Here is a 24,011-nt window from a genome sequence, read left to right as displayed (position 1 = left end):
CGGCGACCTTCATCTCCCCAGTGCTATAGTATCTACCACATCAGATACTCATTAAAGGCTGAGCTGACCTAAGGGAGGCCCTTAACCAGTTAAAATATCACCAGTCACACATGTTAGCTGGGGGCGCGAATCCAACTAAGATCGTGCCAACCACTCTACCATAGGTCACCATCATTATATATATCCATAAAATACAAAGATATATATTCACACAAATGCTCATGCATGTACATGTAGCTCAGATGTAAACTCTTAGGATGTTATATCTATTTGAAATGTTCCATTGCGTTAATGAGGTTGCTAAGCACAACACATAGTTAGTGTTGACACGCAGAGGCCTGGGATGTGACATTGGCATCTCAGCGTTTTCAGTCTCCAACCATCCACTTGATGCAAAATCCCTGAGCACCGAGCACTTCTTAGAGATTCAAAGAAAAAAAGGGGCAACTAATTTAGGGGGCTGTGTTTAATCTTCCAAATGTTACCGATGTCAAACCGTTGAGGTGTCCATTCCCAGATTGTGCGAGCCATAGTTTTGATCACGAGGAAAGGTGATGAATTCACACACAATTTTAATTGCTGCAGATTTTAGCACAATCCAATTAAAGTAACATGATGTCCCATCGCTGCTAAAACGCGACTTTACAAGTTCAAACGATACAACATTATTGGTTTTATATATGTCTGCAAAGTGATAAATTCTAGTTTGTGCTATTAAAATAGATTTTATATTTTATTCTCTTGGAATATGTTTTCTATCACATTTATACAACTTTGGTGGGGAGAGAGGATTTATTAGTTTGCAGTAAGAGGCACGGTACATTACTTTGGCTTACCATTTGACTAATACTGCAGAGCAATACTAATTTGCTAAATGACAGATTGTAACATATTTGTATCTGTAAATTACATTCATGTTTGTATAATATAGTGTATCTCTCTGATTTTTTTAAAGCATATGAAGGTGAAAACTAGAAATTAGTTCAGTTGAATTTCAACAAATTAGTTTTTTTACAAGGAAAAAAATATCCCCCACGTTATTGCCCAAAAAAGAAAACCCAGGTTGCTGCATTAGTTCAGAATTTCCCTGGTTTCATCCACAGGCTGACATGCCCTCTGCCCGTGATGTGTGCGCGTGTTTATTCTACAGATAGGGAGCGGTAGTGTAGCGCTTAGCGCGCTGCGCTACAAACCTGCCGACCCGAGTTCGATTCCCGCTCACGGCCAACACCGGTGACGATTGTCTGAACTGCTCCTGGGCCTCTCTAGGTCGACTCAGCCTTAAATAAGTACCTGGTGCGGTGTGTAAACATCGCCACTGGGGAGACGAAGGCGGTTGGGCGTGGTGCTGGCCACCCACCCCCTCCCGTCGTGTGCCGTTCCGGCCTTAGTTGGTACTTGCTAACAGCACTTGCCCCAACAGTTTGTTAAGGCTATACAGGGGATCTTTGTTTCTCTTATTTTACAGGAGGATCCTCTCCCGAACGGTCTTCGTGCTCTGCCTGTCTTCTACGCTGCCACCATGGGCATCAATGTCTTCTCGATCATGTACACCGGCGCCCCGCGTGCGTACCTTGCATGATCACGGTCCCACTTTCTCATGTCTGAATTTTGTGACCATATCCTTCGCACTGAGCCACCGGCTGATGATCACATGGCCGTAGGTTGATACCTCTTGAGCATGAGCTGTGCTCTTGAGACTAAACAAATCCGGTCCAGTCAGGAAGAAATTAAATCTTGGCACTCTTGATGTGCTGAAAAATGTTTTATTTTAGCATAAATGTCAAAACAGGTTTAATTCAGAATAAAAATGTGGCATTGCTTTAATTGATGGCATACAGCATTAATCGTAGGTAATTGAAAACCTGCTGGACATGAGGAATTAATACCCTTTGCATAATATTATGAATTTTAAATGTATTCCCTTAGATGTTAAAGCTGTACGCAGGCTCGTAAATGAGGCTTGTTTTGGGCTCCCGTGCGAAACGGTGCAGTGCGCGGCCTTCGCGTTCCCCCACCTCCTCCTCGTGCTCCTGAAATACGTGCTCATGTGACCACGTGTATGTCTCTTTGCCTTCCCGCATTTTCCTTTTGGCTGCGCAGTTCTAGGTTTTCACTACGTCCAGACGTGGATTATAGCGCTCATCACCGTTGGCATCTCCATCATCACCGGCATCCTCGTGTGGTTCTGCGTCTGTCCCCGGATGAAGAAGAGGATAGAAAGTGAGGACTTAGTCACTGCGCGACTTAAACACGTGTTGCGAGAAGCCCCCTTCCACTTGTGTGAACATCCTTATCGTGTTCGCCTCGGGCAATATGCAGTTTGCGTCGAGGATAATGACACATGAAGGCAATTTACATAGTTGGTGGAGGCAACGGCTGAGGCGACTGATACGAGAAAGGACGAACGATGCTGTCAGCGATGTAAGTGTGAGGTTGAGGCGACGCACATCAGGTGTTTGTGAAAGGACATGAAAGGGGGGAGTCGTTAATCAGGGTATTACTGTACCTGAAAGACAAAATAATTAGTATTGCAAACAAAACAAAACATTACAACAGAAATCGAAGCATCTTTGAAGAAGTTAAACCTAATTCTATCCACTGGTTTCAGCTGGTTATTCTAATTGGCTATAGAGGCCTGCATTTCGTTTACCATCACTCAAAAGCTTTGCTTATCTGCAGAAGACACTGTTGAGACAGCCCTTACCCACAACAACTGTGGTAAGTGACTGCCCACAGGACATTGTGTTTATGACAACAATTAAAAGTGTAGTGACTGTGAATGTCACCTACTCTTCCATGCTGGCCAAACGTCTTGGAGGAGGTGGCAGTACCCACACTTTACCCTACCACACGTGATTGACTAACTGTGGTGTACTAATTGAAACAGCTGGGTGGACAGAGGTGGTAGAATTAAGAAACTTGCCGACTTGCAATTGCTGCACTGGAAAATTAAATTGAACAGGCGACCTCCGAATTACAAGTCCAGTGTGCTAACCATTACCCCATGGCAGCATCGCTGAAGTTTGAGTTCAATGTGTTTGTAGAATTATTTGCATCTAGTTTGCAAAGAGATATTTGTGTGTGTGTATATTTTTATTTAAATCCCACAAAATGGAGACAACACCCTATTGCAGAGGCCCTGGTGTCCATCCACCCCCTCAGCCCAGGGCACCACCTACTTGTCCGTGTGCACGCAGGAAAGAAAGCGGAGCAGGTACGGTTGCGTGCAGAGGGCAGCTCTGCACGTGTGGGCCGGGAGGTGGTCCAGAACCCCATGTTCGCCGATGACTCTTCCGAGGACCGGGACCACGAGGACGAGTCCTCCAAGCCGGCACTGCCCATGGCTCTGACCAACGGTGGTGCCACCGTTGCGCCCACCGAGGTGGCAGGTGCCACGGTGCCGCTGCTCAGCCCATCCAGCGACCCTGGCAAAATCAAGGTGGATGGGAACGTTGGCAAAGCTGCTGCGGCCGGCACCGATGGTAAATCATGCGCGGCAGTTAATTTAACATTTGAGTTGCAGACGTGTACTTTGATATTGCAACGCACTTGTATTTTAATCCCTATGGTTCAATGTTTTTTCTCTCCCTATTTTAAGAAATGTCTCATTATGTAAGTTTAGCCGACGGTTGTGTTTGTGGTCATAAGTTCAAGGACCGTTGGCCAATGTCATTGTTAAGGAGAGGGTGCCAGCTGCTCAATTTAGATTTCTTGAGGGGTAAATATGGAGCTGCATTAGGGGTTTCTTTGTGTTCTGGGAATAAAAACTAAAAAAAAAATCGGAAATATAACATGCAAAACATTTTAATTTCACAGGATATTTTTGAGGTGCATGCAATGCGTTGCTTGTTCAGCCTTTACTCGAGCAATGTTCATAGCCTCAAATCCATGCACATGCTTCTCAGGCAGCAAGCATGAAACTGCCGCTATAATGCACAGTGTCTGCACGAGCTCCGCATGCTCGCTGGGGCAGTGGTGGGAGGCGTGGGTGTTGCTGTAGCGTAGAGCCTTTTACCAGAAAAAAAGGGGAAAACCTATTCTCATATTTTGGTACTGGCAAAGGAGGTCCTATGATGTAGCCTTCATTCTCCCGAGACCTGAAGTCTGTGACACTGCTGTCAACTGTCAAAGCAAACACATTTCACTCGGCAATGCCAGAGGTCCTGCAATGCAGAGACCATTGTGGACAGGACCCTATCGTGCGCATGACCCGGCTGCGGCGTGGGTGTGCACAGATTGTGTAAATTTTATCAAGGTTTTGGATCACTGATTACCACTTCACTGTTAATGGTAATGCAATATTTGAACACAAATCATTATTCTTCCAGCGGACAAGGCGGCTTTCATTTAGTTTTGAGAATTCCCTTTCACTTGTAGGATTTACTTAACCTGCTATTGCTCAGCAAGCACATGTCTACAAATACAGAAGGGCAGAAGCCAGTGGCTGTAAGGCGTGGAGAGTTATGAAAGAAGCTTCGATAATTATCTGTGCCTGCGGGTGACGAACCGATTTCACGCCGCGATCGAGAACACCCACCGATGGGTGCCACCTTTTATCTCGCGCTTGCCAGGCGCGTCCGGACGCCCGGCCGCGCTGCCTATCCAGGTGGGCGACCTCTTCAAGAACGACGGGTACAGCCACTACCACACGGTGCACCAGGACTCGGGCATCTACCGTGACCTCCTACAGAAGCTGCACCTTGGCCCGGGCGGCGCCAACTCCGCGGGAGGGGCACCCGGGGCGGCCCAACCGACGCACCCGCACGGGGTGCACCACTCCATCTCCCAGCCGCACCATCACCACCAGTACCGCTCGCTGCGCCGCAACAACAGCTACACCAGCTACACCGCCGCCATCTGCGGGGTGCCCATCCAGGCGCTGAGTCAGCCGGAGCCGGTCGCCGCCGCCGTCTCCACGGAGGACAGCTTGAAACTCGTGCCCAGGTGCGTACCCCCCCCCCCCACCACGTAGCCCGCGAACGGGCGTGGAACAGAGCGGCATGTACGGACGTTGAATGTCTTTCACCCCGTAAATAGCCAACCGTGCTCATCGGAGATGCGGAAGAAAGACAATGTTATTTTGAAAAGCAAGCGGCACGACATGTCACGTGCTGCACCAAGCACCGCGCCGCCGCTCCACGCCACATGCCGCACAACCACGCGGCGCAGCGCGGCCTCATGGTCCCGTAAAGCGTGTCCCTGCCGTAAAGCGTGTCCCTGCCTTAAAGTGCAGTCACGCGAGCCGACGCGCTTTGCATTCCTCGCATGAGCCGTAAATCTCCTTATACAGTATAATTGGCAAAGTTGTTCTCTTCGTCTGAACCGGAACACTGAGACACGGTAGCCGGGGGTCTCCCTTTGCGGAACGGACTCTTGCCCGTGTGTAAGCAAACGTTTAATTGTTTCGGTCTTGCGCATTACATTGCTTTATTAAAGCCTACCATGATTACTTTGATACCGTTACGATTATCAGTCGATTGCATTGTTAACGTATCTAACTATAGAACCAATGCTCAGTGTATTTATATATTAGAATCAGAATGTTTAATTATTTTTTAAGATAAATCCAATGAGCGATGAAGCTCTTTTTCACAGATGTCCATATATGTATGTGGTAACGTTGATAGGCAGTATCTCATTGGAAAATCCTTCACTTGTTTACAAAGCAACCTACTTTGTCCTCCCAAATGTGATAACCGCCGTGTTTCCGCTTGATCAGAACAGTTGCGTCGAACGCCTGAATGAGAGGTGATGTTTGCACTGCAGGTGACGTTCACTGGTATTGCAGTCACACGTGACCAAAAGATGCACTTTAATGGCTTGCCTCCTGTCGGGCAGCACTCATTACACAGCTTCAACCTCGACAGTGACTCAACAAGCACACCCGAGCATTCAAACTAGATGCTAACAACATCCCCAGGATCTTAATCGGTCGCATTACTTACATTTCAGCTAACCCTAAACTTCCATGCGGATTAGGTCTTGCATGTTGTTTGTGTGTGTGTTTATTCTTGCACACAAGCCTGCTTTGTTTCAGCTTAACGTTATGCCACAGTGCCGTAATGAATTGGCGTAATTATTCATAAACTCTTGATGTAACAATTTGCATTCACAAATACAGCTTTGTAAAAAACTAAAAAATAAAACGCTGAGCTTTTAAAGGCTATGTGTCCCACCAACAATTGCCACGAAATAAAAATCGTCTTGGATGCACAGTACTGGCCCACAGGACTTGCAATCCAGAGGTCGCTGCTTCATTATCTTGGCGTGGCAGTTGAAACAAAATCATCAGAATATTTACACTGCAGGAGGAATCCGATGAGCTAGAAAGCTCTTTTTCACAGATGTCCAGTACGGGTGGGTCAGAGCAATGGGTACATTTCTTAACCCCGCCCCCCCCCCCTCATTAAACCTCTGTTCACCCACAAGTATAAATGTTTACACAGCAGTTCGTCGATAACCAGGGCACGTGTAGTGGGGTAACACATTCCTGCGGAGGGATCTGGTAGGAACGTTGGGTTGCTCGGTCAATGGCCAGGGTCAACGGCCAGGGCGTGGTGTATTCCGCAAATATGCCCGACTGTGAGGGCGGGCACAAGCCTGCGTGAGTAGGTTAAACGTTGCGTTTTATAAGGGCACCACGGGGTGACCAGCCCCTCCCCACCCAGCCCCACCCTCCCCACCCAGCCCCTCCCCACCCAGCCCTCCCATTTTTGGATGCACGACGGACGGACTGGTGTAACCAGGAGGTTCCTACCAGTAAAATGTGGATACTCCCAAACATTCTCTAGAGGGGCTGTCTAGAGCTCCTTCTAGTGGAGACTCTTCCACCAGCAGTTGCGTGAGCAAGCAAATGCAGAACTGCACCTTTTGCCTTTTCATATTTAATTATCTAAATGCAGAGGTAATTAAGTGTTAGAGCATTTTTTTCGTTTAACATGTGAGCTGCAACGTGAAGCCATCATTCTACAATAACCGGTTCGTTAGGAAACTATTATGAAAGATCCCATAGTCCCATCTCCTGGCACGGGTTTTTCTAGAACAGCAGGTATGGCCTTGGCAGCTTTGAAGACCTGCATGGAAATATACCAGTTATCCCCTCCAACTCTGGCCCCATATTCAGGGATTATAATAATAAATGAAAGAGGCAAATAAACTGTACCAAAGGATTATGATTCACTCACTGGAACCGCAGGAGAGAGAGGAGAATGACAGTAAATTACAGTGTCATTGTGTGTGTGTGTTTGTGTGAGACTCGTGGTACAGTGACAAAGTATAATTACATTGTCAAGAACCATGCCATACCATCTTTGACAAGTCATATTTCATCAATGTGCACCGCATGTGGCAATGCGTTGGGTTGAGCTTTTTTTCTGTTTGAACTCCCATCACATCATCTTCTTCCTCTGTCATGGTCTATCCACCGCTGAGTGACACAGTCTCCCCGCATTGGGGATGTTTGACCATCGTTCACACAGCTTAATGCGGGTTGTTCAAAAGGGGGGGGGGGTCCAGCATCCAATCAGTTATCACTCGCTACTGTTGTTAGCCGTGGCTGGTAACTTCGTTTGCTACCGCTGCCCGTATGAACTTACCAACTGAATACTATTATGCCAATTAAAATTCTGAACTCGTGAAAATATGTTACATTATTACATTAATGCATTGTCTCGGCGATTAAAATAGGTTCTCACTTTCACAATGCACGTGTGGAATAATCAATTCGGATTTACGCAAATGATATTGAAATGGCCTGCTGTTATTCAATGCACGGCAATGGAGCAAGCAAAGCCATATAAAGTGAAAGTAAAAATGAGACAACTAAATTGAGTATTAAATTGAATCATGATTCCAAGTCGTGACGATTTTGTACAAATCACGTAAGGCGAGCAGGTGTTTTTTTTTATTCCATTGCAAATTCTAAAGCATTACTTTACCATTTGACTTTAAGCTGACAGCTTGGTTTTTTCTAAAAAAATATTACGGAGGCTACAAATTACGTGGGTTGGAAATAACTGTAAACCACAAGGAGACAGCTGTCATCAATGAACTGTATGGCTCTTCTTTCGGTGGTTCAAAATTGAAAGGTCTTGACCTCAGATCCTGGTTGGGTGTCCACTCCGCCCTTCATTATGTACGGTACTATACCATTCTGTGGGGATGTCACACCAGCGGTTGTTGTAGGGACATAACTCAACTCGACCATAGGAATGTGGAAATCCCACCACTGGCATCAGGGCCGTAAACAGGAGGTGGTGAGCACCGTTTCACGGCTCGGTTGAAAGGGAAACCACTTTGGTGTTTATTCATTTGTGTACGCACTCCTGTTTGAAGTATAGCCAACAATGCCAACTGTCCTGTGCATGTTTTGCATCATTTACTCATTTCTCCGTTTTGGTTTCTTCTTAACACATTTCTCTTTAGTGGCTGCTCTTTCATCCTTACTTGTGTTCATCTTAATAATCATAATTAATTTCAATTACATTGTAATTATCACCATCGTCATTTGGCCCAGTCGCCAAAAAATGTACCATATTATCATCAGATTTCGGAAGCTGACCACTTGTTTATCCAGGGTAGTGCTTGAATGGGTGACCACCATACACACACAGGTAGTTGTATAGGCTGTGCGGCTACGTGGAGGGCAGTGTACCAAAATCCATAGTTGCACAGATACCGTACTTCCACGCTCCCGAATCTGTGTTCCCAGCATTCGACAAAGCGCACTGACCAGCAGCGTTGTTGAAGTATGGTCAAATAACCCTCACTACTACCTCTCAAGTCGTTGGGAAGCACTCATCCAGCATTGTATGGACTAGATGGCCATGCATGGACTGTACATGTACAGTAAGTGATGGTGATAGCCAATTAGGGGTCCTAAGAAATTATACTTGGGGACTGCTCGTTCAAATTATAAAGTGAGATTACGGAAGAGTTTTCTACAGGAAATATACATTTAGTGAGAAAAGTGAAATGTAGACAAAAATAGATATGTAATGAGATAGAGATGGGCGTTTCATGGTCTTTTCTATGTTTCTAGACTTGTTTGGGTTATTCATCATCATCATGATCCATGAGCAGATTGTCCATAGATGTCCGCTGCACATTTCGTCATTTGTTTCCACATTCCTCTGTGTCAAGGAGTGCCACCGCCTCTTCCTGGCACCAATCTCTGATGTCGTCATCAAACCATTCTTTTAGGTCTTCCTCTCTTTCTGGTTCCTTCCATTTTTCCAAACAGCATACCTTTTATTTTCCAGTTGTTGCCCAACCTACATATGTGTTAGGGTTATTAGGATTTTCCTTCCAGCTGATATTTGATGCACCCCCTATATTTGTCACGTATCTGGGGCCCTAAGCAATTGCTTTGTTTGCTTTATGCCTGGCGCCGCCAGGCAGCCGGCTGTTGAGTCAGCTCACGCCACGCTCAGCGCGCATGCCCTCGGCCTTGCCCCCCACCCCCTTCCGCTTGTGCGCAGGGCATCGTTCTCCAAGAGGCGCATGCGGTACGACAGCTACTCCAGCTACTGCAATGCGGTGGCGGAGGAGGAGGAAGCGGCGGCATCAGGGGGGGGCCCGGGGGGCAGCAGCGGCCTTGGGGGTGCCGGTGGGGGGCTGCTGGACTCGTCGCAGGTGCGCGTGGTAGTGGGGGGCGCGGCGCGGGCGACGCCGGTTGGGCAGGCGGCCGGCGCCGGCGGCGTGGCGGGGGAGACGGCCGAGTGCGACTTGTCGCAGGACGGCTCGTCGGACGGCGAGGAGGACGACGAGAAGGACCCGCTGGAGGCCAACCTTCTGTTCCACTTCCTGCAGATCCTCACTGCCTGCTTCGGCTCCTTCGCTCACGGAGGGAACGACGTCAGGTGGGCGGGGTAGCGAGGCTGCCGTCCGATGTAAAACGAAAACGGCTTTGGGAAATGTGACACTGTCTTTGGCGGTGGTGCGCAAGCACAAATAACGATAATGGCACAAGTTGGTACAATAAAATTGCCACTAAAAGGGGAAATAATATATGATGCTATGAAGAAAGCCCACTGCTCAAGTGTCACCTATTATATAAAAAAAAAATCCTCTTCAGGGGCAATGTTAATCACGAATGTTTTGAGTTTTTTATTATGTGGGTATATCTGATGTAGTTGAGCACTGTTATTATTATTGTACTGGGTGGGGGACGATGGGGGATGGCGATGGCTTAGGGAAGCAGGCCTTCATGCAGCGGTGGATCGATCATGGCCGATGATAACCGTTATTATTAGATACTAATAAGGTTACTTGTCTTACCTTGAGGATGCTCCATTAAATAATTTCCATAATTAACCTCACAATCACCTGTCTTGAAGAGTTTTTAGGTCACACCCAGATGAACAACATAAGATTTTGTGTCATTTTTCTTCAACCAATATTTTTCTTTTGAAGATACATTTTTACCACACTCTGATCTCAATAAATATAACTAGCTGAACTGAAAGTTGAAGTTCAGTATTGTTGTTAGCATATATACGTAGTATTTCACAACTTTTTGCTGCATTACACACTTTTTAAATAGTATTTTATTTATGTTTGAATGTTACGATAATGAAGATAAATTACTAAACATTTTAAATTATTTTACTGAGGACAGGATATATAACATATTTATTCCACAGATATTCATCATTGATGATGACCCCCTGCCTTGATAATCCCTAGTCCAGCTCGCACCTTCCTCATGTGTGGTGGGGTGCACTGCCCAGCTCGGTTGCCCAACTGCACACGGTCACGTCCATGCTGTTGCCCCCTCCCACCGCCCCGTGTGTGTCGTGCCTTCCAGCAATGCGATTGGACCGCTGGTCGCGCTGTGGCTCATCTACACGGAGGGCTCGGTGATGCAGAAAGCCGCGACGCCAGTGTGGCTGCTGCTGTACGGGGGCTTGGGCATCTGCATCGGCCTGTGGGTGTGGGGCCGCCGGGTCATCCAGACCATGGGCAAGGACCTCACTCCTATCACGCCGTCGAGGTGAGAAAAACCGTCGCATTGCCAGACGCGCGACGGTGGGTTGCAGGCCGGAGGGGCGATGGATGATCCGAGTACGTGAAAATCTAAATCTGCCTACGATTTGGCTGCTTAAACTGTGCACGAAAACATGGGTCTGCGAGGCTGATGGAGCTAAATGTAATTTCATCTCTGAGCTCTAAAAGAGATTTGTTGTCTTATGCATTTATAATTTAGTCTACTGTATGTGTACATTGCACAATGTACAATTTGGAATGCATCTTAAGGGAAGAGATACCAGTACTTCGCGTATATGGGCATGGCTTGCTCAGAAAATATATTTTATTTTTGAATAAACTGTAAATGTTACAATTTAACATATAAAATGATTAATATATTGTCTAAAGAATGACCATGTAAGTGCACATGAAATGTGTATTGGTGGCTACAGCGATGAGATGTATATTGTAATTGTAAACATTGTGGAGCCAACTTTGTCGTGATGAAGTATGATGTATTTGCCTATTATTTTAAAAAGCTGTTCCAAGACTTAATATTTTGCACCACAGCTTATAATTCTTTCAATTACTATTTTTATACGTCTTTACCCATGAGAGCCTCGCTGAGGATCATGACTCTCTTTCAGGAGGATCCTACCAAGTCTTTTTTGTTTGCACTGTGGGGCGATGATTGCAATGCAGTGTACATTCCAACCGAGTAATTTGCTGGTAATTTTTCTTACAACTTGCAAATTTGGACCGTGACGCCGGCACGCAAATGATGTCGCGTGATCTTTAACGCCAACCATGAAGCAGACCGTGCATATTTTCAAAGTTAATGCGTGTGGGGCATTAATTAGGGTGGTTGCTGGATTCGAACCGACAGCCTCGAGATTTAAAAAAGTCTGCAGGTGTTCTCAACAGTATTAAAATGTTAGGTTCTGACTTTGTGTCTTGTGAGCGTAGTGGTATCGCACTTTCCCTTGAGATCAAAGTTGATCTACTTAAGCCCCAAAAACCTTGGTTCCCAAGAACCTTATTGATAAGAGCACTGTTCTCAGAAGAATAGTACATCAGCTGTCTCATCCAGGTCACAGCACAAAAGCTTGTACGGCACTTTTTTCAGAAGGAAAAGGTTTCACAGAAGTGGCAAAGCCAAAATTAGCAAAAATAGGACTAGGTTGTGTTAAGTCAATGCTGTAAAAAGCAATGCATTCTTATTTCTAATCAATGGGGGACTGCACTTATAATTTCTGTATTCTCTGAACTTTTCAAAATAAAAAGAAACTCGATGAAGGAAATAGGAGACAGTCACGTGACTCAGGAAAGACCTAAAAAATCCATAAAATCATGGCTGAGCATCGCACATGGCCCTAAACATCGTCATTGTACATGTGTAAAAATCCCTGCATTTCGTTTGAACATCATATGTCATGGACTGTATACATATATTTAATTTGCAGTTTATACATTTGAATACATATTTTAGTACAATGCGTTATTAATGGTGATAATTACTGGGTCTCTCGGGCTCTGTTTATTTTACTGATTTTACTGGTTACTTTTTTGCTCCCTTGCCTCGAGGCTCAATCTTCCAAAGCAGCTTTAATTATAATTAACACTGCAGCAGTCTACATAATGTCACATTCTTTACTTATGATTTCATCTCTGTTCAGAAAAAAAATAAAACATTTCTGTACTTGGTTAAACACGGAGAGGTGAAGATAAATAATAATTTGCTTGTAGCCAAATTGTTTCATAACAAATACATTTGATACGTACCTGTTTAGTATTTTTCGTGTGATAACTATATACGGTTTACATTATTTTCACATTATTTTTGTCACGCCTTATGGAGCTTGGCCACGTCGACATTCGGCCCGCTTTCGGCACTCTGCGAGCCGTCCGCTTCCTTGCTTGAATGCATTTGACGAGAAATGTCTCTCTCCCCTGCAGCGGTTTCTCAATTGAGCTAGCCTCGGCCTTCACAGTCGTGATCGCCTCGAACATCGGCCTGCCGATTAGTACCACCCACTGTAAGGTAGGCACGCGTGCGATGTGGTGGCACGGAGGGACTGCCACAGCGACAGAGCACTGCCTGACTGGTCCGCAGCAGAAGAAGAAGCAGCAGCAGAAGCAACAGTAGCAGCAGAATGTATCGATGTATGTTGAACGTCTTTTGTAGCCAACCGCACTAATCGGAGGTGCGAGGGAAAGACAACAAACTAAACACAAAAAGCAGTTGTAAAGAAATGAGTTTTCAATCTAGATTTAAAAGTGCATAGCACCAGTGGCTTCCTAATAAGCAGCATCAGGTGAGAGGCCGCCTCTACCACCTTCACATTATCACACCTGCAACAGTAATCATAATAGGTTTGTACATTTTTGGTATTCGTGCCATTCCTATAGCAGAAGGCAAAATGTTTCATAGACGAGTATAATCTGCCACTCGTGGCCGATGTTGATATGTGCTATTTTCCAAATTTGGTCAAAATGTTACCCTCGTGACGCCAGTGCACGTGGCCGACTCTTTCTTCAAAGAATGTCGCACGATCTTTAACGATCCGCTATAAAGCGGATGGCGCATATGTATGGTAAAAAACAACCCGCAGCATTGACCGGGGTGGCCGCTGTGCTCGAACCAAGGACCTCTGAAGCAAGTGGAAAAATATCTGCCGCTCGACCATGTCCACCTCCCGAAAAATACTGTAAACATTGACTTCTATGCATTGAATTGAAATGTTATCAATTAGTATCATTGTTATTTCAGATCTTAGACGTTAAGTCATATATTTAGTTAATTACACTTCAGTAAATGGCACTCATAAAAAGTATGATAAGGAACAATCATGAGGATCACTATCAGCAGCGCGGTAGAAAAGTGAAGGCAGACATTGCGGAAATTAAATTGATGTATCTTGAGACATTAATTTAATTCAAAGGACATTTGCCATGAAATATAGCAGGAAGATAACGTATGTAGTAAAATAGTCCAGCTCCCTGATAGTGAGGAAGACTTCTGAGTGTGGAGTGCAAAGATAGGGTGGCTTCCTGGAATTAAAAATATCAGCCCACAAGGATGCGCACTGCCTCCGTCTTATATAGCAAGGCGACACCCATGCCCCTTCCGCAACCTCGGGACACTCAGCAAAAAAAGTGTTTGAGGAATGGACGTGGCTGCCCTGGACTCGGTTTTGGCAAAGTTCTCTCACTGTGCGCCCCTCCGTGCTGCACGCGCGTCACATTTGCACCGTTTGTCTTGACACGTCCGTGTGTTGTTTGTCCTCTTTCTTTTTTACAGTGGATTTAGTGTTGAGATCAGTTCTGCTTTTACGGTACTCGTAGCCTCAAATGTGGGCATTCCCATAAGTTCGACCCACTGCAAGGTATTCCTGGTTGCGTTGTCCCGTGCAAGGGATGAGCATCAAATTACTTGAGCTGCTGCCACATGGACCTCTGCCTCCACCGAATATCTGTCGCCACAGAGCACAAACAGTCCCATCGCTGGAGACCAGCTGACGCCTCTTTCATCATCCTCCATGTGACGTGGCACGTTCCAATTTAAATAACCCTCAGCTACCCAGTGTTACTTGTATTTATCTAAGGAATTTGAATTGGTGCCTTCCAGTCTGCATTGAGATGATGTGGAGACCACAAGCCCTCCTCTCTCTTCCCTCAAGCGTGTGGTGCGCTTTCACAAATGTAATGTAAGACAGCTGTGCAGCTTAAAAAACACGCTTCAGGGGCATCCGCTGTCACTGTAATCTTGGAAAAGAGACTTAATTGAAATAATCAGGAGAGTAGAAACCAAAGCTTTTGTCTTAACCTTCCCAACATGTACGGCGATGGCAAAAAACATAACTAGGTTTTTTTTCACCAATTATCGTTTAATTACATTCTCCCTTTGATGTCGTCATTGTGTAGTTGTGGCAAAGCCAGGAATGTGCTGCATTGTTAGAGGATCAGTCAATTAATTGAACGGAAGCCGAATTGGAAGGGTAGCACTGACTTTTTCCCCAAGCTGCTGCATTTGGCTGCCAGAGCTGGTGATGCCATAGCAGGAAAGCAGATTGGTGGCCATGATTTCACATTACCGGTGCAAAGTAAACCACACTTGCTACGTACAAAATATGTTGCAAGTTGATTGCTACATTTTATCACCGACACTCGATGGCTTGCTTCTCTCATGAAGCGGTGACTTGTGTAACACTCGTCGGGTGACTGTGGTTCTCCGACGTCACCATTGGATTGTCTCAGATTTTTTTTTTCAAACAAATGAAACGTAGCATTCTAAAGTGCACAAGTTATTATTAATATTGTATTGAAAATAATTAAAAGTTATATTTTTCTTTTGTAAGCATATTATAAAATAAACACCAATTTAGAATAACAAAAAATTGGCTGGGAAGACCTACATGTTCAATACACTGATATTTACACATTTAGGAATTTCAACAGAAGGAATGAGAAACATTGAACCATACATACATTTTGCTCAAAACAACAACAAAAATTACCTTTTTGCCACCGATGTACATATTTTGGGTTGCTCTTGAAAAAAGCCCTTGGGTTTAATATTTTGTAAGACATAGGCTTAATTCACAACTGCTATTTAAATTATATTTGCCAGTGACTTCTGAATGCCTCTCCACATCTGAGACATAATTAAAAGCGTCACTCAATGATAACACAAATATTGGTAGAGTGGATATTAAATATGGGTTCCGTCTGGGGGCATGTAAAGTATAGTCCCAAATTTCACGCTAGTAGATGTTTCAGGTGGTATACAAGCTGCAATGCGGGGACAGTGTTTGCTCGCCGTGGCTAACTGCAGCACGCTCGGCTACTATAATTGGCGCTGGGCCACCTATCCGTGCGTCGCTACACACGGTTATAGCAGCATGGCAAACATTGTGCTATCTGCGTTCCCTGAACATATTGTTCACTGCAGGCAGGACCTTGGCAGCAGCTCGAATATAAATCTGTTCCTGATGAACGACATTGCCAGTGGCGGCATAACGGCAATGATGATTAACATGATTTCCGAAACTTCAACGTGTAATTTTTAATCTGCTATATGCGCAAACCATGTCTGCGTATATACACGTAGGATTTATTCCAACAGGCAATTGTACAATTTTGACATGTTACCATTTTATAACATGTAATGTTCAAGATATTTTAACCCTGTTGATTTCTCAATTCGATTTTTGATTTCAAAATATAAAACCCAAAAAAAAGCGTATTTAATAATCAATTAACCATATTTAACTCGAACACAATTTTATCTCAATACAGCTTTTGGTAATTAAAACCTTTAACGTAACAATGTATACCATTTAACTTGACAGTAAAATAATAATTAAATGCGATTTCTTCTGGACGAATAAATGTTAAAATGCAGCTGTGTGCTCGGAGCGCTCGAGTGGTGACACCCGCCCTGCGCGACCCTGGCAGGTTGGCTCCGTGGTGTCCGTGGGCTGGCTGCGGGCGCGCAAGGCAGTCGACTGGCGCCTCTTCCGCAACATCTTCATGGCGTGGTTCGTGACGGTTCCCATCTCAGGGCTCTTCAGCGCAGCCATCATGGCCCTCTTCGTCTATGCTATCTTGCCGTATGTCTAGGAGCGCGTGTGCAAGCGGGAGAGGAGATCCGAGGGTCAGAGAGGTGAAGCTTGGGGGGGGTGGGGGGGAGGGGGTGGGAGGATGGAGAGAAGTTTTTTCGTAAAGTGTCAAGAAAGTTGCTGAGGTTAGCAAGGTGTAGTTATTGGTTTGACGAGTTCTGTCAGCTTTTGTTGTGGGGCATTAGCTCGGTAATGCAATGCAGAATAGTTGAATGGTAGATTTGAAATTAAAATTACTCAGTCGGCCTTTCTGCAGCTGAGCTACTGCTGAGACCAGAAGCATTCCTATTTGTGCGCACATCCCAATAAGTTAATGATCAGAATTCCCTGCAGCTTTTTGTTAACGCCTACATTGTATCATTAAGATCTGCACTATGTGTAGGGTTGCAGAAAACTATTAAAGAGAAACCACTTCAATTAGGGCTTAGGATTCTGGCTCATCTCTCTTACTGTTGTTTTGTTCGAGTGCACATTATGTATGTGCACTCTACAACATTCGAAACACATCCAGTTTGTCCTCGAAATAATGTGGGTGGATAATGCCGTGTCCCACGTATACTGATTTTTTTGGGGAACCCCTACAAAATTCAAATTTTTGGAAGAAAAACATTTAAATCGAACTCCCGAAGCTCAAAAACTGAACCTCGTGCACAACAATGCTGCCTTGTCATAAGCGGAGTCTCCACGCCTCGCAACAACAAAGTCACGTGCCAGGCAGTCCCAGTTGAGTACTCTGCAGTAACTATTGTACACTGCTCTACAGTGCCCTATTGCTCCACCCCACACCTGTAAACCAAGAGTTACGTACTTATAATTTTAGATTTTAATTCACTTGATACCTTAATATTGAATATTACAGTATTTTTTTAATATTCAATATGATTTGTTGAGCACTCAAAATTCTTATTACAAACCATACATGGGCTAAATTTTGTTTGTGTAAAAAACAAGATATACCAGGGTACCCACCCCTGAATTACCCCAGTATTTCGAGGACATAGTGTATTATGCTATTCACATCTATTGAAGGACCACAGTCTTTTTTATATGCAGTGCGCCATTTCTGTTGCACCTACAGCCCACACTTTTTAATTGGCTACCATCAGCAGGAGCAGCAGGCACAACGTATTCCCAGCCATAGGAAAAACAACTTCCTGGCAAGCCGCAGAAAGATCCTTTTCTGGGCTCCCAGGTTGAAGAGTTTGGCAGTAGTCTGCTGAATGGAGGTGTAGATCAATAGGTGGCTTGCGTTGGCGTCTACGAAGACAGACAGCACCTTCAAACTCCCATTGTGTCTCCACGTTGTTGTCACCAAGTGCAGTCTTTATTGCGGTCGAGATCGGCCATACATTCGAGCCCTTGCCAACCCGCAACTTTTGAACGATCCCTTTTAACACCAGCATTATATTGAACCTATTTCCTGCAAACATGACGACATTTAAAGAGCTACCACCGGAGAAATGTACGTGTGTACATATATGACGGCCAAAAAATTATAAACCATTGTTGTTTCAATGCTATTTTTGTTATTCACCTGGCAAAAAATATTGAGGTGCAGTACAATATCACATCTGACTTGCCTGGGACAGAGGTGTAAACGTCTGTAGAAAATTATACTTGCACCATGCACGAATATATTGCCTGACAAAATAAATTCCAAACTGTCCCTAAACATGAGGAAATACTTTACTGTACCTTCGAAGTGAATGTATGTAAGATTAGCCGTACATTTCTGCACGTAAAAAAGGTCAAATTTATGATCATCAATTGAAAATGACATTTACTCCACGACAAATACCGCCACTTGTTGTGAGTAAAATTGGTGAGGGCAGACATGATCGTCGAATATGCGACGTTGTACTGTACAATCCATTAATGGTAATGCTTTGTAACATTTTTTTGTATTTCTTAGCTTGATTTAACATTTAATTATGTAGACATAAGCAAAAAACCTGTTGAAAGTATTGATGAATTTGTTAAATTAATAACATTTTACAATTCATTTTAGCAAGTTAGCAAACATGACTTTGGTACTTACCATGGTCGTGACATTATTGAGGTTTTCAAATGATTATGGCCGAATGTGGTGACAAAAACCAATCTCGGTTTCGGTGCACGAAAACAGCCAATAAAGAATTCAGTTTAACATTGTTGTACAATACTGTAATACACGCTTTGTATGCGTCCAACCTAAACTATTCGTTCTTGAGTAAATGCAATTATGGTGTGCAGCATCATTTAGGCTTGAGGTACCTGAATCAATTGTCTGTAAACCTGTCATTTTAAATGTTTTCTGATAAATACCTGCATATTCTAATGCCAAATATTTTAAGCTTCTCATACATGTTCATAATTGTACTGAAACATTTACTTTTAATTCGCATTCATTTTTATAAAACTAACAACATATACCAACTTTCTAAAACGTGGCTTTAACTGTCATAAATCAACTGGATTGTCAGCAGTCGCTTAAGTTATCATTTTGATAAATATGCATAAACAATGTTTTTTTCCCCCCCATAACAGAGGGCTTCTGTTAAATATAAGAAGACTCGTAAACTTGATTTTAGAAATATAATCACACAATAAGTTTGCACACGTCTACAAATTACGTATGTTGCATATCACAAATTGCCTCGCTTCTGTGGTCGGGGTATAGTGTTTTTGAATTCATTATGGTAGACTCATCAGTCATCAGTATGAAACTGTATATGGGCTTTGTTAATGCACACATCAGCAGCCACCACAATTCTCAATTGCCTCATGAGGTAAAAAAGACAGCTAATATCAATATTTTAAGCATCTATGACTACACGCTTGCTGTTGTGTAGGTACATAATTCATAAGTTATTTTTTAAAATACTGGCACATTACTAGTGTCATTCACTGAATGTTTTTTTTATCAACTTAAACACCTCCAAGTTACTTACTCGTGCACATACACATGTAGAGGGCAGTGAAAACATTTGGAAATTGAATATAAATTAATTATGCACGTAAAAATTGTTACTTTAAAAGCAGTGAATGCTTAATTGGTGTTTAAAATATATATACTGGATGAATTACGATGTGCATATTTTTTTTAATTCAATGTCTCGTTCTTGAAATGTTTAACTATCCCCCAGTATATGTTGTAAGATTTCCACTTTGCTGTTTAGAAACCCCCCCTTGTTATTTCGGGGAAATGTTAATGTACTAATGGATATGTAGTTTGTTTCTAATGATTTTGCTGAAATGGTGTGTACGGATAAGACAATGCAATCATCATTAATATTTAAATTATTTTTTTATCTTGCTGTTTTAACCAAATTAATAATGGCACCTTCCAAATGAGTTGTTATCAAAACTTTACCCCTTGGGTTGAGCAATACATAGTTTAAAGTGAGGGTTGGAAAGATCTATATTATACATAGTGGAATATGCTCTAGATGTGTACACAGGGGAGTGGTGCTTGCAGTTTGGGAACTGGTTTACAGGTGTATTTGTATTTTGTACAGCAGTTGCTTTTAGTGTATGAATCATACTATACAACCATAAGTGGTTTATATAATACAAGTGCATACTCTGACTTGGCTTTCGTAACCAGTGTTCAATATGTTCAGTATCATCTAAATAGACGGCTCGTAATTGCATGACAGCACATGAGCTGTGATAATAAAGTTTCCGGGCACACACACCTATTGTTGATATCTCCCATAATCTCGCTACAAGATAGACCGTGCACATTGGTAGTGCATAAAGTGTGTGTGTGTAGAAGGGGGTGGTGGGGGGGATGGTCCCTGCTTTCCATAATGGAAAGTTGATTGAACCCGAGTAAATAAGCCGCTTTCACTGAGAAAACGAACTAAAAAAACGATTTTACCTGTCTTCAAAGACCATGTTGCGTGTGATCATTGCATATACTGTATATGGTTTTGGGTGTGTTGTAGTGCAATGTGTCAGATCTGTTGGGACACACAAACGGTTAGAACAGGAGAAACACACGCAAAAGATGTGGAAATAAATGTCAATTTAATCCCTTCCTGTAGTGGACTGGATGAAAGATGAATGTATCCAGTAAACGTAGTGACTGAGCTTAAATATCATTGGTCTTTGCCCTATTTGGACCGAGCAAATGGGAATTCACATTTAAAACGTCGTCTGCGGGCATGTTTCCACATCCTACCGCGCAATGCTACAGGGATTCCCTTGGTAGTGAAATTAAATGAAAAAAACATGAAAAAAAATATTTTGGGGATTAACTACCAGAGTATGGTAATGATTTTTTTTTTAGTTTTATAACAAATAAAATAATCCCATATGAAATTCAGCGAGTTTAAAACTACCGTTCATGTATAGTTTTATTTTCATTAGCAAAAATGTTACTGGGATAAATTGTTTTAAACATAGCATACATACTACACATACTGGATGAGTGATTCATTATTGAAGATTACTTATTGGAAAACAAAAACGGAATTCCTTCAACTGGAAAATGTTTCTGTGGATTTTTTATGATTCTTGATGATCAAATTTAATACATATCCCAGATGCGTATCGATTACCTTGTGTTATTTTCATGTTCGCCATCATAAATCGTACATACTAAAAACTACTCCCTCAAATGTGGCGTTTCATCTCTTGATTCAAAACTGCCATAGTTATGATTTATCCCAGGTAATATTTCAGAAGACGTGGATATTGTTCCCAATGAGAATTCGGTAAGTTCCAACGGACATGTGTGTGAGCCTACACGACTGGCCGTTTCCCTCATTCAGCAGATCGTAGAGTAAAACTTTGAGATTCGACGAAAGCACTTGAAAAGTCAATGAAATCCGTTCAGAATGAAGTGTTGCTGTCCATTCATATGGGGGAAAAATTAGAGGAATGATCATGCGTAGAATGTTGGCAATAATGTATATCACATTAAAATAAATTCAAATAGTTTTTACGTTGGTTTCATATGATCTATAGGGTGTTGCGACCACTTGCCACAGCCACGTCGTCTTATGGCATTATTACACTACTTTTTGATATTCAAGTAATTTTTTTGGTTCTATATTTACAGTACAGCAGTACAATACATGCATACAGACACGTTTATGTTTTGCATGGTGTTGGGTTGACTTATGTTGTTTTGTGACGCCAAATTTATTTTAGAATGTTAGTTTGTTAGATACTTTCCAGGTCAAACTATTGCAGCAGAAAATGATTTTGTTAATTTTAGGAATTACATTTAAGTCATTCATTGGATCTTACAGGCCTGTTGCCAGTAGTAAAACAAACAAAATACTAAACCCTGAAGGCTCCTGCAGGTATTGTATCTTGGAAAGTGATTATGCCTGTAAATATATGAATAGTGAAAACTGTTGCCAAGCCCTCTGGGATGCTGTATTACTTATATAGGCATTGTGTGCGTGTTTGAATTTGTGACTTTTAAAGAAAAGAAAATACTGCTCATTAACTTCATAGGTCTTCCATTCAGTGTTTTTTTTATTTTCTGACAAAATCAGTTTCGGTGTCATGTGTGCAAGTGTACAACAATGTCCTACATTTCGTACTGTAAAAATGAAATGTTTACTATAAATAAACTTTTCGGTTGAACCATTGTTGTATTGGTACGTGTCTGCGTGTTTAATGGATATGCCTTGTAGTTTTAAAATAACCACTCATTGAAAATGGCAAACTTCAAGATCAGCAACATGGATAAATCTGGACCATAATTTCCCAAGTTTGTAAAAAAATATAAGCCGTCCGCTCTGTAAAACTGCTCAAATATGGTGTTCCTTTTCTTACTTCAATCTGGACTTGTGTGGGAAATACTCGTTAATATATGGTGGTAGTTAGCCTCCTCACATATTTGATACTGAACATTTGACTGCAGTGCTAAGCAGTGAAAAGGAGCTTTATAGCTAATGGGATTCGTCCAGTATAAATGATTCTTAAAACTACCAAAGAATTAGCCAATCTAATAAAAACTCTCATGAAAGCATGGTGATTGATAAGGCTATCCTCGGTAAAATTGTAACGTGCTTAATACTGGACCAGACATCTATATTCGAGTATATTATACAGAGCAATGTGTCAGTAAATTGGCCGATTGAATCATTTAATGTTGCAAAGAATTGTGAATCATTAGTCATGTGGAATGACTGATTTTTTAAAGAGATATTTGGCTGTTAATTGGGCACGTGGTTTTTTCCAAGGTGTTACCATCACGAAAAGCAAGTTGCGATACTTTGCCTTTTCCCATGCATAAATCGCTAGATATAAATTTTTGTTCTAATTTTACATTTTTATTATCAAATTAATAATAATTTGATTCGGTGAGAAGGGAAACATTTTTTTTATTTGATTCGGTGATTAGGGACACATTAAATCCCAACTATCTAGCAATGTATGCATGGACATAGCAAAGTATAGTAGCAAATACAATTTTATTCCAAAAGGAATGTGCCTAATTTTCTATCCTGACCGTCAGCAGTAGCTCATCACTCCAGTGTGAGGCAATGTGGAGGACACATTTTAATTGCAAGACCTCAGGATATCAGTGTTGGGTTCCTACCTGGCCTGGAAAGCTGTTACCGCACTGTGCATATCATGTCCACCTCGTGGTGAACGTGCTGAGCAAGCCACTTGCTCTCACTTTCCAGTGTTTGCCTCAATCCACCTGCAATGTCCTTTGCTGGAGGCTGGATAACTCACGGGGTGGACTCTTTCCTCTTCAATTGGAGCTATGAGCCACCACGTTTGCGACGCGTGGACCCACTGCAATCGTGTACGGATATATGCGGGGCAGTCCCCTGGAGATACGCTTCAAATTGTTTTTATGGAATAAATGTAATGTGCCCTGATGCCTACTTTATTGAGGGCGATATTGGCACATAAAATACAGATTGATTGAACAGAATGCAGCTCTTTTTTTCTCGACCAAATCTGTGCAGCAGAGCATATATATGAATCTGGATATTTACTTACGGGTTCGGAAACAATGACCAAACACATTTCAAGACGTCCAATATCAAGTCTGTTTCAACACAGTACAGCTGTTGCGGCAATAGAAACGTCAAGCCCTGTTGGTAACTCACAATCTATTTCCTGATGCCAACCAATTAAACGTGATAGAACGCTAGTGATGTTTGAAGTCATTAAAATGGTCATTGTGGAATGACGGGCTGGCTGTGTGCAAATTAAGCTTGATATTTCTCCTACTTGCTATATTACTGTCAGTTTTTTTCTTGGTCTAATATACAGGACACTGCATATTATAATCAAAGTTATTTTTTTAAGATCTTGGCAAATGAACGGTATAGATTAAAATAAAACCATCCCACCAAAGTGTTAATGATCTATTAAACACTTCGGCTTTCGCGACCAATATTCATAACGGGTTTTTTTTGGATTAGATCGCGTAAATGTCTTAAAACCACCCCTACCCGA

At 42.7% G+C, this 24,011-nt stretch overlaps 1 protein-coding gene across 3 annotated transcripts in view; it reads left to right on the top strand.

Moving 5' to 3' along the window:
- Positions 1 to 22,180, top strand: part of LOC144935161 (sodium-dependent phosphate transporter 2-like) — a 76,646-nt gene extending 54,466 nt beyond the window's left edge. For 2 of the 3 annotated variants that reach the window (XM_078861621.1, XM_078861622.1), the window contains exons 5-12: positions 1,469 to 1,565; positions 2,104 to 2,223; positions 3,201 to 3,485; positions 4,575 to 4,947; positions 9,483 to 9,863; positions 10,811 to 10,996; positions 12,928 to 13,012; positions 16,429 to 22,180. In XM_078861621.1, coding sequence (XP_078717747.1) covers positions 1,469 to 1,565; positions 2,104 to 2,223; positions 3,201 to 3,485; positions 4,575 to 4,947; positions 9,483 to 9,863; positions 10,811 to 10,996; positions 12,928 to 13,012; positions 16,429 to 16,593 — 1,692 coding nt within the window. In that variant the 3' untranslated portion in view covers positions 16,594 to 22,180. Of the gene's footprint in view, positions 1 to 1,468; positions 1,566 to 2,103; positions 2,224 to 3,200; positions 3,486 to 4,574; positions 4,948 to 9,482; positions 9,864 to 10,810; positions 10,997 to 12,927; positions 13,013 to 14,272; positions 14,358 to 16,428 lie in introns of all 3 variants that reach the window. The other variant, XM_078861623.1, reaches the window with a different exon arrangement.
- The last annotated feature ends 1,831 nt before the right edge of the window (positions 22,181 to 24,011 follow it).

This window comes from Lampetra fluviatilis, chromosome 12 (genome assembly GCF_964198595.1).
Source record: "Lampetra fluviatilis chromosome 12, kcLamFluv1.1, whole genome shotgun sequence".
In the NCBI taxonomy this organism is placed as follows: domain Eukaryota; kingdom Metazoa; phylum Chordata; class Hyperoartia; order Petromyzontiformes; family Petromyzontidae; genus Lampetra; species Lampetra fluviatilis.
Note: the sequence above shows the minus strand (reverse complement) of the source record. Positions and strands in the feature narration are given on the sequence as shown.